Here is a 12771-nt window from a genome sequence, read left to right as displayed (position 1 = left end):
AATATTTTCCTCAGACTAGAGGTACTACCCGGCTAGCAATTATTTTGTACTGAACTTCCCTTCATCATTCTTGGTCTAAAATAATATCTTGGATATCATATCAGCTTTGAGAAATCCCTTTGCAGCTTCATAGGCTGACAGAAAGTCTGGGCAAGAGGACTGCTTTGGGCAGAATTTGCCAAAAATCTGACAACACAGCTGGAAGTATAGCTCTTTATGTTAATTTTCATTAGTACTACTGGTTTCATCTTTCTTTGCCCAAAGAACATATTTAGTTGAACTTTTCACTCCCATTTGCAATAGGCTAAAGTTTATCTCAAATTTGTTCAAATTTTGCAGAAAATGAGACTCTGACAAGCATGATCTAGGAGGATCTAATCTTTTTGTCAGTGATAAAATGTGGCTCTTGACACAAAATCCATGCAGTTTTCTTGTGAGCATCACCACTGATAGGGGATGGTTTGGAACGTTTGAAAAGCAGCTTGACCTTGTTGCATTCAAACTGTGCTTACTGGAGTTTGATGAAAATCTCCTTAGTATTTCACACGTACACTTTGAAATTCTATCATGCCTATCAGTTCTTGGGTTGCTCAGGGGCCTTATCACTGTGAGTTTCACCCTGGGTTCAAAGCTAGCGTGGTCTAAGTGCATCAGCTTTGTATGGTGAGAGTTAGCAGGCTGCATGATGGATTTTGGGAGCTGTCTTTTATCATGCATTGACCTAAACTGTCAGAAAATTCATATCAAACTCATTCAGGCATGTCCGGGTTCAGAGTATTTGGAATGCTCCTCTTTGTACCACTTTCTCCTGCACACTCAGGACATTTCCTGCCCACCTTCTGTTTATTTAACAGGTGGGATGAAGCACTATTCATCCAGGCAGTCCCTAGGATTAATGACATAGCATGTGGAGCATTCCTCCTCCTCAAACCTGGGGTCTCTTTAGCACTCTTTATACCACTGGGTTTAAACCATTCTGTTCCATTTAGCATTATCCATCTCTGAAATGTGGAGGCTGCTACATGCTTTTATCAAAAATATTTCCTACTGGGTAACTGAAGTAAAACAAGCAAACACTGGGGAAAAAAAAAATTTAAAAAAATTTCACCACTGAAAACATGCAGAAGTATTTTAAAAATCCCAGCAGATTGCCAGGAAGCATCCTGTAAGAGATAAGGATGGCAAAATGCACAATATGCAATAGACTTGATTCGCTTCTGAGTTCATTATTACAACATGGAAAACAGGAAAGAAAGTTACATTTCATGCTCACATACCCTGCTTTGGCAAACCTATTTTTGAAGGTGGAATTATTTGGACTATTTTCAGTTTCTTTGATTAAGAGACCTTCAGAATCTGTTGGACCCAGATAAATGATCACTATATGAAGTGATAATTTCAAATATGAAGTTAACCTTCATTTCAAATATGAAGTTAACCTTCATATTCAGGGACAACTAAAGTACATTCTCTGTGTTAATAGGATATAAATTACTGAATTTCTTAAAAAGCAATTGATTTCTACTCATAGAATAAAAAGTCTTTAAGAAGAGCCCATAATTACAAGTGTTCAGTTTTTGCCATGATTTTTTGCTGGTACATTAAGTCCAGAAGCCATAACGCACTTGAAGTATTTATTCATAATGTCTTACTTCTTGTACATTGTGTGTGTGTATCTGCATATTAGACTGAAGAAATGCTTACACAAGCAGAGTTTGTGCTTCAAACAACTTTTATTGCTAGCTCTTCATATTTGATAAGCAACACAAATTAACTCTTCCTCAAAATACCATTCCCTCAAATAAAACTGCCATTATTTGCAATTGTGCAGCTCAGTTTGGGACTTTGTACTTGCAGCATGATTCACTCAGGAAAGGATCCCTTTCTGCACCAGATCTTTGAAGGAGCATTGACCTCTTCTCGTCTTAGTGTCTAGAAATTTCTATCTAGTATTCATGGGATTTTTTCCCACCATTGTAACCAGAAATCTAAGCACACATCTGGTCTTACAGAGATCACAAAGACACGAAATCAAAATCCTGGCAGCTGTTGGGTACACACAAAGTGTTGTGCCTTTTTAATCTATTGTTACATTACAACAGCGGGACATGAAATGAAAGTAAAATATAAATTTGCCCTTCTAGTGTCTTCCTCAAGTCTGCTACACCAGTAATAAACCTGCTGGCTTTGAACAGAACTTCTGAGACCAGTGCCTTTGATCCGAGCCTTGCCCTCTCAGGCAGGCTGCTTCCTTGAGGAGCAGTGTCACTGATCTGCTGACAGCCAGATTGTTATTTTTTTCTTCAACATTGTACTGAGACTAGAAGTGACATTATGCTGTTTGCGGTGGGTTTTCTTTTCCTTTTAAAATTAATTATTAAATGCGATGCCAGGGCCAAATTATTCTGCAGGACTGAAGAACTGGGATCGTTCTAATAGACCTGGATTAATTCCAGCTGGTTTTAAGCACCTTTCTCCATTAGCCACAAGAGGTGATTTGCATCAAGAGCCTCCCGCTTTAAGTGTCTTTTTAGCATTTATAATTGCCTTGGCACCACTTTAGGCCTTAATCTCAGTACATCTCAGTACATTCCCTTTTCCTCAGACAATTCCCCATTTTCCCTTTGTTTCAGCGCAGCCATCCTGACCCAGCCTGCCCGCCTGCCCCCCGCACGACTCTTGGCTTCACTGGGAGGAACTTCCGACGGGACAGCCCAAATAAAACAGGATTGGGAATCTGGGGGTTATTCTCCTCTGGCATGAGCCCCGTCACCTCCCGGTAAGCTCCCGCACCCATTCCTGAACCCTTGTCGCCGTTAGCGCTAACGTTTCACAACTGACTCGCAGCCAACGGGCAACTTCCCCGGTGGCACGAGCAATCCGGATCATTTGCAACTCCAACGCTCCCAGTTAACGTCCGGGAAAACAGTTAAACATTATTTACCGGGATGCTCCCGTACACCGGGAACGCTCCCGGTGAACCGCTGCCCCCCCGCACCTCGCACCCACCCGCGGTCCCGGACCGGCGGGGGCACAGCGCCCCCTACCGACACAGTCAGGACAGCTCCCTGGGCGCTGCCGACCGGCGGGGATTCGCGCAGCCTCCGGACACCTCTGCCGCTTTTTCCCTTTGAGTTTCTCTTATTCTCGCGGTGCTTTTTAACAGTAGGCAGCGGGAGCCCCGGGAACGGGCCCGCAATCAGGGTAGGGTCCCCTCAGCACCGGGGCTGCCCCTGCTCCTCTCAGAACAGTCCTCCAGCTCGCCAGAGGGCGCTGCTCCTCCCCCCGGTTCTACACCCCTCCACCCCCTCTCTTTGCCTCATCCGTCCGTCCGGTTCCGCCGCCGGTTCCTGTTCCGGGCGTGGTGGCGGCGGAATGGATCGGGAGCTGCTGCGTCAAGCGCTGAGCTACCACGGCCCCGCGCTGCTCTCCCTGCTCCGCTCCGAGCAGCACGATAACCCCGATTTCCGTGGGCTGCTGCCTCCGCCGGGGACTGCCCTTGAGCCGCCCCGCCGGGCCCCGCACCCGCCGGCCACCTGGTGAGGGAGCCCCGGGGAGGGGAGAGGAGGGGAAGGTGAAAGGGGAGGGCAGGGAGCCGAGCGAGGGCCGCAGGGAGGGTTCTCACCGGGTTCTCCTCGCCCTAGGAAAGAGACGTCGAGCCTTGACACCGAGATCAAGCGGTTCATTGCCAAAAAGGCCGATCTGCTCTTTGCCCACTCCTGGAGACCCAACGGCCCTCCCTGCGAGACGATTGAGGAAAATGAAGGTGAGGGGAGAAGAGCCGCTGGGTTTGGGGCAGGACACTGCGTTTAAATCAGCAGTGTCTTTAAAAACAGGATGAAAATTTTTTTTTGCTGTTTGTAAGCACTGCATAAACTTGCTGTTAGCATCACGGATTTTAACACAGGGTTTTTTTCTGGGGTGAAAGGTTTTGTGTTGTCAGGCTGGAGTTCGGTCGTTTCCTAACTGTGAATGTCTGGTGTTGCAGAGTACTACGCTGTCATGCCTCCCCTGGAATGCTTCATGGAGGTCCCCAGGGAAGACAGGAGAGAATTATTCTTTCGGGACATCGAACGTGGCGATATCGTGATAGGGAGGATCACCTCCATTCGGGAGTTTGGCTTTTTCATGGTGTTGATTTGTCTGGGAAGTGGTATCATACGGCACATATCAGATTTAGAAATTAGTGTAAGATACAGCTTTTTAAAATATTTTGTTGTTGATGAGTAGTCTTTTTTTAATGTATTTTATGTCTTTTTCATCTGTTAACGGAGTGATGTGTGTAGAGGTGAAACTGAACTTCGGGATGGTGGGTAATATCTGAATTTGTTGACATCTTATGGTGCTTTGCTGAGCTAGCAAATGCTTCTTTTTATGACCCGTACTCAATTACATTTTGAGTTGAAAACTCCATAATTTATGGGTGCATAATTATTGTAGTGACGCCATGCTACTAATTATTATGGCTCTGCTATGCACGGAGGTTAAACTGCTTCACCTCTGGCTTTATCCTGGGAGGGGAGAAAACCCAACTTTTACCATTGTTTACAGTACTACTACTCTCTTCTATTGTAGGCTCTTTGTCCTTTGAGAGATGTGCCTTCTCAAAGCAACCATGGAGATCCTTTATCTTATTATCAAAATGGAGACCTTATACGAGGTAAGTAGCTTCAAAAGTTATCAGGGATCTGTTTTGGTTTTGAGACATTTCTGTAATTTTATCCTTTTATTGTTTCTATAGCTGCAGTCAAGGACGTTGATCGTTACCATGAGAAGCTCACGGTGTCACTTTACAACTCAGCTCTTCCCCCTAGTCTTTCCAGTACAAAACTGGGTGTAATTACTTCTGATGACTTCCCATTACATTATAGGTAAGAACATGCTGCTCTTGAGCTGTACTTGCTATATGTATTTAATGTGTCTGAAAAGCATCTTTGAAAGACTGTAAATTAAAGTTGTCATTGTTGATGGTGTTTCTGATTCAGTTGGATGGTTGCATAATTTTTGTGGTTCATCTGTTTAACATACTTCTTTCTGAGTACATCAGGTGTGATCTTTTAGCATCCTTGCTTAAATTTCAGGAAATCAAAAAGCAGAGTGAGGTATCTGCCACTGTGGGACTGTGTTTACAAAAAAAGCCCATCCAAACAAACAAGAAACCTGCACAAAATAACAAAAATCCCATCCAAGAAACAAAAACTTTGAGAGAATGGAAAGTGAAATTCTTAAAATTACTATTAGAAGACAGGAGGACAGAACTCCTGTCTGGTTATAACTCCTGGTTATCTGCAGTTTTTGTAATGTTTTTGTATGTCCTGGAGATTGCTGGAGGGGTGCCAGAATAGGTTTCTAAGGTTCACTTAGGCTAATGGATACAAGGGTTACTGCTGAGTTGGAAAGTACGTGCTTGTAGAGGAGAACAGCTTGTGAGCTCTAACACGTAACACTGTAGACATTTTTATCCTAAATATGAGCATCATAAAATTCAGTATAGACTTTGTGAGGTTTGTGTACACTGCTCATTTTTTTTAAGGCGAAGCCTGGAAGTTGCTAATACAGCAGAAACATTTGAAGAGGTTTTGCATCGTTCCCCAGGATTTGCTAATCCATCATTAATTGAATATTTAGCAGAAAAACTAGGACTAAGTGAATCAAATCCACCCTCTTTGCTGAGAAGTCTTCAAATGTAAGTGATTTTCACATTGTTCCTGTCCTGTAGCTCTGTGGAGATTATTCTGATCCATTTAAATAGAGATGTGAGTGCAAGTCCTAGACCATTTGTACTTAAACCTTTTTCATTTTGATTTGCATGAGTACAGCTTACACGTCCTTAAATATTTGAGCCTTCTCCAGAGTAGGAAATTTCTATTTGAAATTCTGTTGCTCTGAATAAGCAAGAGACCTTATCACACAAACTGTTTCATACCATGTACCTTAGGAATTTATTTCATAGATATTGTCACCATCTTTGGACTGGAACACGGGATGTTGAAATTTGTTACCAGTTTTTCATAATATATCTGACTTTGTTCAGTAAAGTAGATTCAAACATATGCAATGAATGGTGTTGTGAGCCCTATACAAATATTAGGCCCCAAAGCAGGTGTGAATATGGGACATTTTTGTTAAATGTGCTGCAGCTTTACTGCTTCAATTCAGTACTTTTAGGATGGGTTGGGAAAAGCTGGTTTCAGAAATAAGAAAGAACCTTCTTGACTGAGGAAGAGCACTAAGGCATTGTACAAGTAATACTTCAGGTTGTTTCAACTCCATTACGTATTAAAGTTAAGCTAATTAAACTTGCAAGTATAATTTTGTAGACTTGGAAGGCAAACTTAATGGGTTTGTTTGTTTTTTCCATGAAGGAAAAATTTCAGTGAAGAAGATTTTGCCCCTGCATTGAGGAAGAAGCAGTCTGCATCCTGGGCCTTGAAATGGTATGCAGTATTTTTTCTTGGCAGAGCTTATTGCTTATTGCAACCTTGATTAATTGCTGAAAATGTTGCTTGTAATGTTAAACATAATTGTTTTTAAAGTGTGTAGTGAAAAGTTCTGAAATTTTACTCACCTCAGTTCTCTTCCAAAAAGTTAATCTCTTGGTAAATATAGAAGAAATGTTCAGGTAATATGAAATACCAAACCTCAAAATATTTGAGCTTGAGATGAACTGATTTCCATGTGTGCCATCTCACCTCCTGTCATTAGTCTAATGGTTATTTTTAGCTTTGGGTGTAATTAAACCAGTTTCAGTTTGACGATGGTAACTCACATAGAGTTTTGTGCAAGAAAGTATTTAAATATTCATTCCATGAATGAAAAATAGTGAAATGCAGTAGCACCATCTGCAGAAATTAGCTCCAGTGACTTAAGATTTTGGAGTAAAGACAATAGATTGTTGTGGAATTATGTCAATATCACATTAATTTGGCATATGTCAATATCACATTAATTGAGGGCAGGGTCTTAAATTGTGCCGGGGGAGGTTCAGATTGGATATTAGAAAGAATTTTTTCACGGAAAGGGTGATCAGACATTGGAACGGGCTGCTGGGGAGGTGGTGGACTCTTCGTCCCTGGAGACATTTAAAAAGCGACTCGATATGGCACTCAGTGCCATAGTCTAGTGACTGTGGCGGTAGCTGATCAAGGGTTGGACTCGATGATCTCTGAGGTCCCTTCCAACCCAGCCTATTCTATGATTCTATGATTCTATGAATTTGAAATGCCATTGTTAAGGATATAATGAGGTCAGGTTTTATTCCCTGTCACTTGCTTGGAACCATAATCTGTGAGTAACTGGCAGTATAAAATCTGCATAGGTTAATCATACATAATATTTTCTAAATATTTTTCTCCAGTGTGAAGGCTGGAGTTGATTATTTTAAGGTTGGGCGCCACGTGGAAGCCATGAATGAGTATAACAAGGCTCTGGAAATTGACCCACAAAATGTTGAAGCTTTGGTAGCACGTGGAGCTCTGTAAGTTGTCTTGTTTAATTGTTAGGGGTTTTTTCAACATTTTGTGAAAGAAAACATCACTAAAATCTTCATCTTTTCTGTTGTTCTAGCTATGCAACAAAAGGAAGCCTGAACAAAGCCATAGGTGATTTTGAAATTGCTTTAGAAAACTGTCCTACCCATAGGAATGCAAGAAAATATCTCTGTCAGACGCTGGTGGAAAGAGGTGGACAGTAAGTGTTGGGGTTTTGTGTTTTTGTTAACAGTTTTTCTTGCATTTTTTAATACCATTCTGGTTAAAACACAGAGTGACATCTTCCAGTTCTGATAGTGTTAAACAGAAAAAGTCTTTGTTGGGAATATACCTGCTTCTGCAGTTGGTTGACTCTTTCTCCAGTATCCCAGTTAAAATCCTGGCAAAATATTTGAGGCTTTATCCTTGATATCCTTTCACTGGTAGGGTATCCTTGATATCCTTTCACCTTGCTTGCATAAGGACTTCTGGAATGTTTGAATATATTCCAATGGTTTGAAGGCTTATTTTAAAGAAAGTATTTATACCAAAATGATGTTCTCTTGCTCTGCTGAAATACAGGCCAACCACTCTTAACAAAAATTTTACTTTTGAAAATTCAAGTAATTTCTTTTGAACTCTGTGTTAAGAAATAAAGTGTTTTTTGAAACTTGAAGTTTCAAATAGTATTTCTGATGAGGATTAAAATATAATAACGACAGAAATATGATATTATTTCTTTACTGAGGGTGGACTAAGGTGGTAGCTAGGATCTTGATGGGGATGCAGTGGTAGGGTCATAGTGTGGATAAGAAGGTAATCCCAAAAATAACAATTCCAAAATCTGTCTCTTAAACTGTATTTGAATTATCACTTGAATTTAGGTTGGAAGAGGAAGACAAACTAGTAAATGCTGAGAATTACTATAAAAAAGCCTTGAGTCTGGATGAGACCTTTCAGGAAGCAGAAGAGGCCTTAACGAAACTCCGTAAGCATATGCAGGTGATTCTTTACTTTCTCTTCATATAATGCTTTCAATGAAAATAAATGAATATCAAAAATCATACTAAATATTTTGAACAGGGAGAGTTTAAGTTAATGGTTTGTCTTACTCTCTACTTCCCTTTTCCAACGTGAATTTTTTATAGTGAGCATTATGGCTATACCTACCAGAAGAAAGGTACCTCTTGATGACTCCACTCTTTTGAAAAGGATAGTAAAGAAATGCCAAACAGTGGATATGAGGAAAGAGCAAAACCTGTTAACCCTGTCAGCTAAAGCAAGGATAATTAATCACAAGCATGATTAATAGTGTTAAATTAAGACATTCTGTGAATGCAGACATGCAATGTGTTAAACACTTAGGCCAGCCACACAAACATGGTACACCATCGTACCAGCCAGATCCTTGTCATTTGGAGTAGTTATGAAAAGACAGAGTAACACCAGTCAAAACTAACTCACAAGAAGATTAGAGGGGAAATAATGGGGTGTTTTAAAGGAAAACAGAAGGAGGTGGAGGGTGGGTGGGCAGGCAGGCACTTTTGAGTATCTTAGCTTTCTCCTCTGCTGTCTCTTTTTCATCTCATGCATGCAGCATGTATCCCAGGTGAGCCCTACTGGGGCTCTGTGTTAATCTGAATTGTTTCCTTTTGTTCTTTTATTTACCTCCTTTTCTTGTGATGTGTTCCAGAGAGGATCAAAGAGTAAAACAGAGAACTAAGGAACAGGGTTATTTTGTTCTATGCTTCTGCATGTAAGAAAGAACCTAGACTGGGGTAGATGGCCCTGATCAACACTTCTTCAGTGGGTGGAGCCATAATGCTGACAGGTTGTGTTGAAAGAAAGGGAAAGAGATCTGATAATCTTGTTAATAAAACTGAACTGCGTCATAGATAAACTGTTGCTGGCTACTCTAGGAAAGAGGTGTCTCAGTTAAAATTATGAAGAATATTCTCAGCAAGGAGATGAGTTTTACTCTCCTTTTACCTTTTCCTGGTATAATGGGTCACAGATGCAGCAGAGAAAACCCACGGTGCTAGCTATTGGTTGTTTGTTTGCATAGCATTAATGGCAACTGAGGTTTCCTTCATTGAATCTGTTAAGGGGGTTGCTAAGTTTTGAAAATGATAGACTGTTTGCTCACTCAGTATAAATAGAGCTACTCTTTAGGGCTATAGAAGGGCAGAAGTTATGATCTCTAATAGCCCTAATTAGATCTAATTGGGGTAAGGGTTCTTCATCTGATGAGATGCTCTTTTGCATTTACCTGTATTGTTATATATGTTGGATAATATCACTGTTGTGCTAGAATGGCTGAAACAACACTGAAGTAAGTTTTCCTGTAATACTGATTATGTGTTTTTCTCCAATGCATTTTCTTCTGAATTGGACCGTTGTTCCTGTGTCTGACATCTGGTGCTGCTCATCACCAACAAACCCTTGGAACATGATTTCTTACGTAAACTATGCCTCAAACTGCTCTGTGAAATTGGTACAAAATGGTTTGTATTCAAACATGGCCAACCTGAATACATTTTAAAATGGGTCCTGCCATGATTTAATGATTTACTTGTGAACTACATCATGATACTTTCCCTCTAACCTTTCTCTTTTTTTTTTTTTTTTTTTTCCCCTCTTCTTTTCTCTGCATTGGTAATACTGTGGTTTTCTTGCCTATTTTACCTGTGCCTTTTGGGCTCCATGCTTCACGTGTACTGGATCACGGGTACCACTGCAATGGCTGGTCGAATATACTTTTGAATGGAACAAAAACTGCAATATGGTCCTTAATGTAACCCTGATTATCACAATGGCCAATGCCAAACTCCTGAACAATATTTATTCTTGATCTGGAAATCCTGGTAAAACATCCCTGGTGTGGTTATACATTTGAATGGGGTTGGGGATATTGGGGAAAAATACCCGTGTTAACACTTCTAATGTGATTTTTTTTATGATGCTTGGGTTCAAAAAAGAAATCTTTGGAAATGAGGGAGAAACAAGCTGCCAAAGAAGAGAGACAGAAAGAAAAGAAAGTAGAAACAAGTGCAGAAAAATTACGTAAACTCTTAAAAGAAGAAAAAAGGTAACTTTGTTATATTCAGTATTCTGATTGTGGCAGTAAGTGCAGATAAGACTGTGAACACTCCATTTCCAAACAGATTGTCCAGCAGTAAGATAGGTAGATCTCTACTGAGGTAAGCTGCTTTTCCTCCACACATTTTGTGGGGAGTGTCATGTTGTCCATATAACCTTTAGTGGAGACAGGTGTGGAAGAAGCTGTTTAAAAATGTCCTGTGAAGTATTTGCAGAGTGTAATGCCAGATTAATCTGGGAAAGATGCCTTTTATAACAGACTGCTCAGTGGATTTAATCTTAATTTTTTGGTACAGAAATTATATTTGCGTTGTCTTGCCAGGTCAGATTCAGTTTCCATTCATGTGTTGCAGTCAAATTTCAGCCATATTCTGGGGAGTACTGATTTCCTTTCTACATAGAATTTTTGCCATATAATGAAGATTATCTCACAGGTTAATTATGTTTTCTAGGTTGAAGAAAAAAAGGAAAGTATCAACTTCCTCTTCCTCCTCCTCCTCCTCCTCCTCAAGTGATTCTTCCTCAAATGTATCAGTTTCTTCCTCCTCCTCTTCCTCTGATCACAAGAAACATAGGAAAAAGCGTCGGAATAGATCTGAGTCTGCCCACAGCTCCAAAAAAGGCTCATCTAGAGCTTCTTCCCATTATAAAGATCAGATGAGGAAAGAGGAGTGGTATTCGCCTCCAGCTGATACCTCTGCTTCCTTTCTTAACCAAAATTTTGATGTAGACAAACTTCTTGAAAGGCAGGACAGTTTAGTGTGTCCCAAAACAGAGGTAAAAGAGAAAGACAGACACTCTTCTTTTTCAAGGACTTCATGTGATGATGAAGACACTTTTGGAGGTAGGTCTGAAGATTCAAGAGATTATTACAGTAGCTCTAGAACTCTGCCAAGTTGTAGCAAAACTGAAAAATATGGCAAAACAGAGAGATTTTTCTCCAGCTGGAGAGGTTCTTCAGGTTCATACCATAAGTCAGATGATAAACCCAGGATGCATTATTTTAGGAAATCAGACAGGGAGGTAGAGGGGAGAAAAGAGCAGTATAAAAAATATGGCTCAGTTCAAGATAGGTATTACATGTCTCCAGTGGGGTCTGACTATTCTGGCAAGTCTGTGGGAAAGTACAGATCATACTCAAGCACCTGCTCACGTGAAGGTGAGAAAAGTTACAGTAGTGAGAGGCACGTGTTAAGTCAGCATAAAAATGAAAGTGAGCAGAAGAGTAGGAAAAGAAGTTATGAGGAGACTGATAAAACAAAGGAACCAGATGAAGAAATGTCTTCAAATGATACAGCAGAAACAGAAAGTGGCATTAAAAGAAACCTGCCCCAGAACTTAGTTAACATATTCAATCAAATAGCTGAGTTTGAAAGGGAAAAAGGAAGTAAGCATAAGAAACAGTAAAGGACCTAAGAAGATGCTATTCTGATGAGTGAGTGTAGTTACATAAACTTTCTTCTGAGTGTCTCTCGAGGAAACAGATATGAAGGGCAATAGTAATGCAGAGTTTGTTTTGTCTTGCAGAACATCTAAGAATTCTTAAAGATTGTGTAGTGGAAAGAGATGCAAGTATATCTTACACAAAATATCCATTATTTAAAATCTTAAGTTTCTTATGCTCTTAATTTGGTGTGTTCCTGTACAATATTCTCTGTCTGATGGGTTGAAATCCTTTGATACCTCTGGACTGTAGTTAGCTCTAATGCCATCAGATATGCACTTTGACTATAGGAGTGTTTTGTGTGTTTTTTTTCTCATCCTCTGGGGTATTGACTTGATATTTTTGTATCAAACTTAGCTTCCTGCCACAGAAGGGTGATAAGTGAATGAAAGTTATGTACCATCAATGTATATAGCTGATCTGATCATTAAATTTTCTTATTTTCTTTTTTTTTAACTTTGTGTCTTGATTTTTTTGTTAACATTGCTGGGATGTTTCATGCTTGTGCATGTGCTGCCTAAGTGAATGGAACCCTCCAGTGTCTGTGAAGGGAAGTGTGTTACATTCTCTAAAGGCATCAAAACCATTTTCTAAGTAATGTAAAAAAACAAACCCAAATGAAGTAAAGACAGTTTTAAAACAGTGTTTATTTTCCAGGTAAGTTTGAGTGAATCTTTGGGGTTTTTTTGTTTCTAGGTATTTGCTTTACGGATAGCAGCAGCCATACTGTGGAAAATGTTATGCTCTCTTTACATCTCC

At 40.2% G+C, this 12771-nt stretch overlaps 1 protein-coding gene across 1 annotated transcript; it reads left to right on the top strand.

Annotated features, from left to right (window-relative positions):
• Positions 1-3354: 3354 nt before the first annotated feature.
• TTC14 (tetratricopeptide repeat domain 14) lies at positions 3355-12468 on the top strand. The gene is made up of 12 exons (XM_030456548.1): positions 3355-3539; positions 3645-3766; positions 3989-4188; positions 4576-4660; positions 4742-4871; positions 5534-5686; positions 6366-6437; positions 7358-7477; positions 7567-7689; positions 8354-8471; positions 10448-10557; positions 11021-12468. Exons 1-12 carry the CDS (start codon positions 3376-3378, stop codon positions 11973-11975), a joined length of 2352 nt encoding a protein of 783 aa, XP_030312408.1. The 5' UTR covers positions 3355-3375; the 3' UTR covers positions 11976-12468.
• The last annotated feature ends 303 nt before the right edge of the window (positions 12469-12771 follow it).

This window comes from Calypte anna, chromosome 9, assembly GCF_003957555.1.
Source record: "Calypte anna isolate BGI_N300 chromosome 9, bCalAnn1_v1.p, whole genome shotgun sequence".
In the NCBI taxonomy this organism is placed as follows: Eukaryota; Metazoa; Chordata; class Aves; order Apodiformes; family Trochilidae; genus Calypte; species Calypte anna.
The sequence above is the reverse complement of the archived record's forward strand: the minus strand, read 5'-3'. Positions and strand labels throughout refer to the sequence as shown.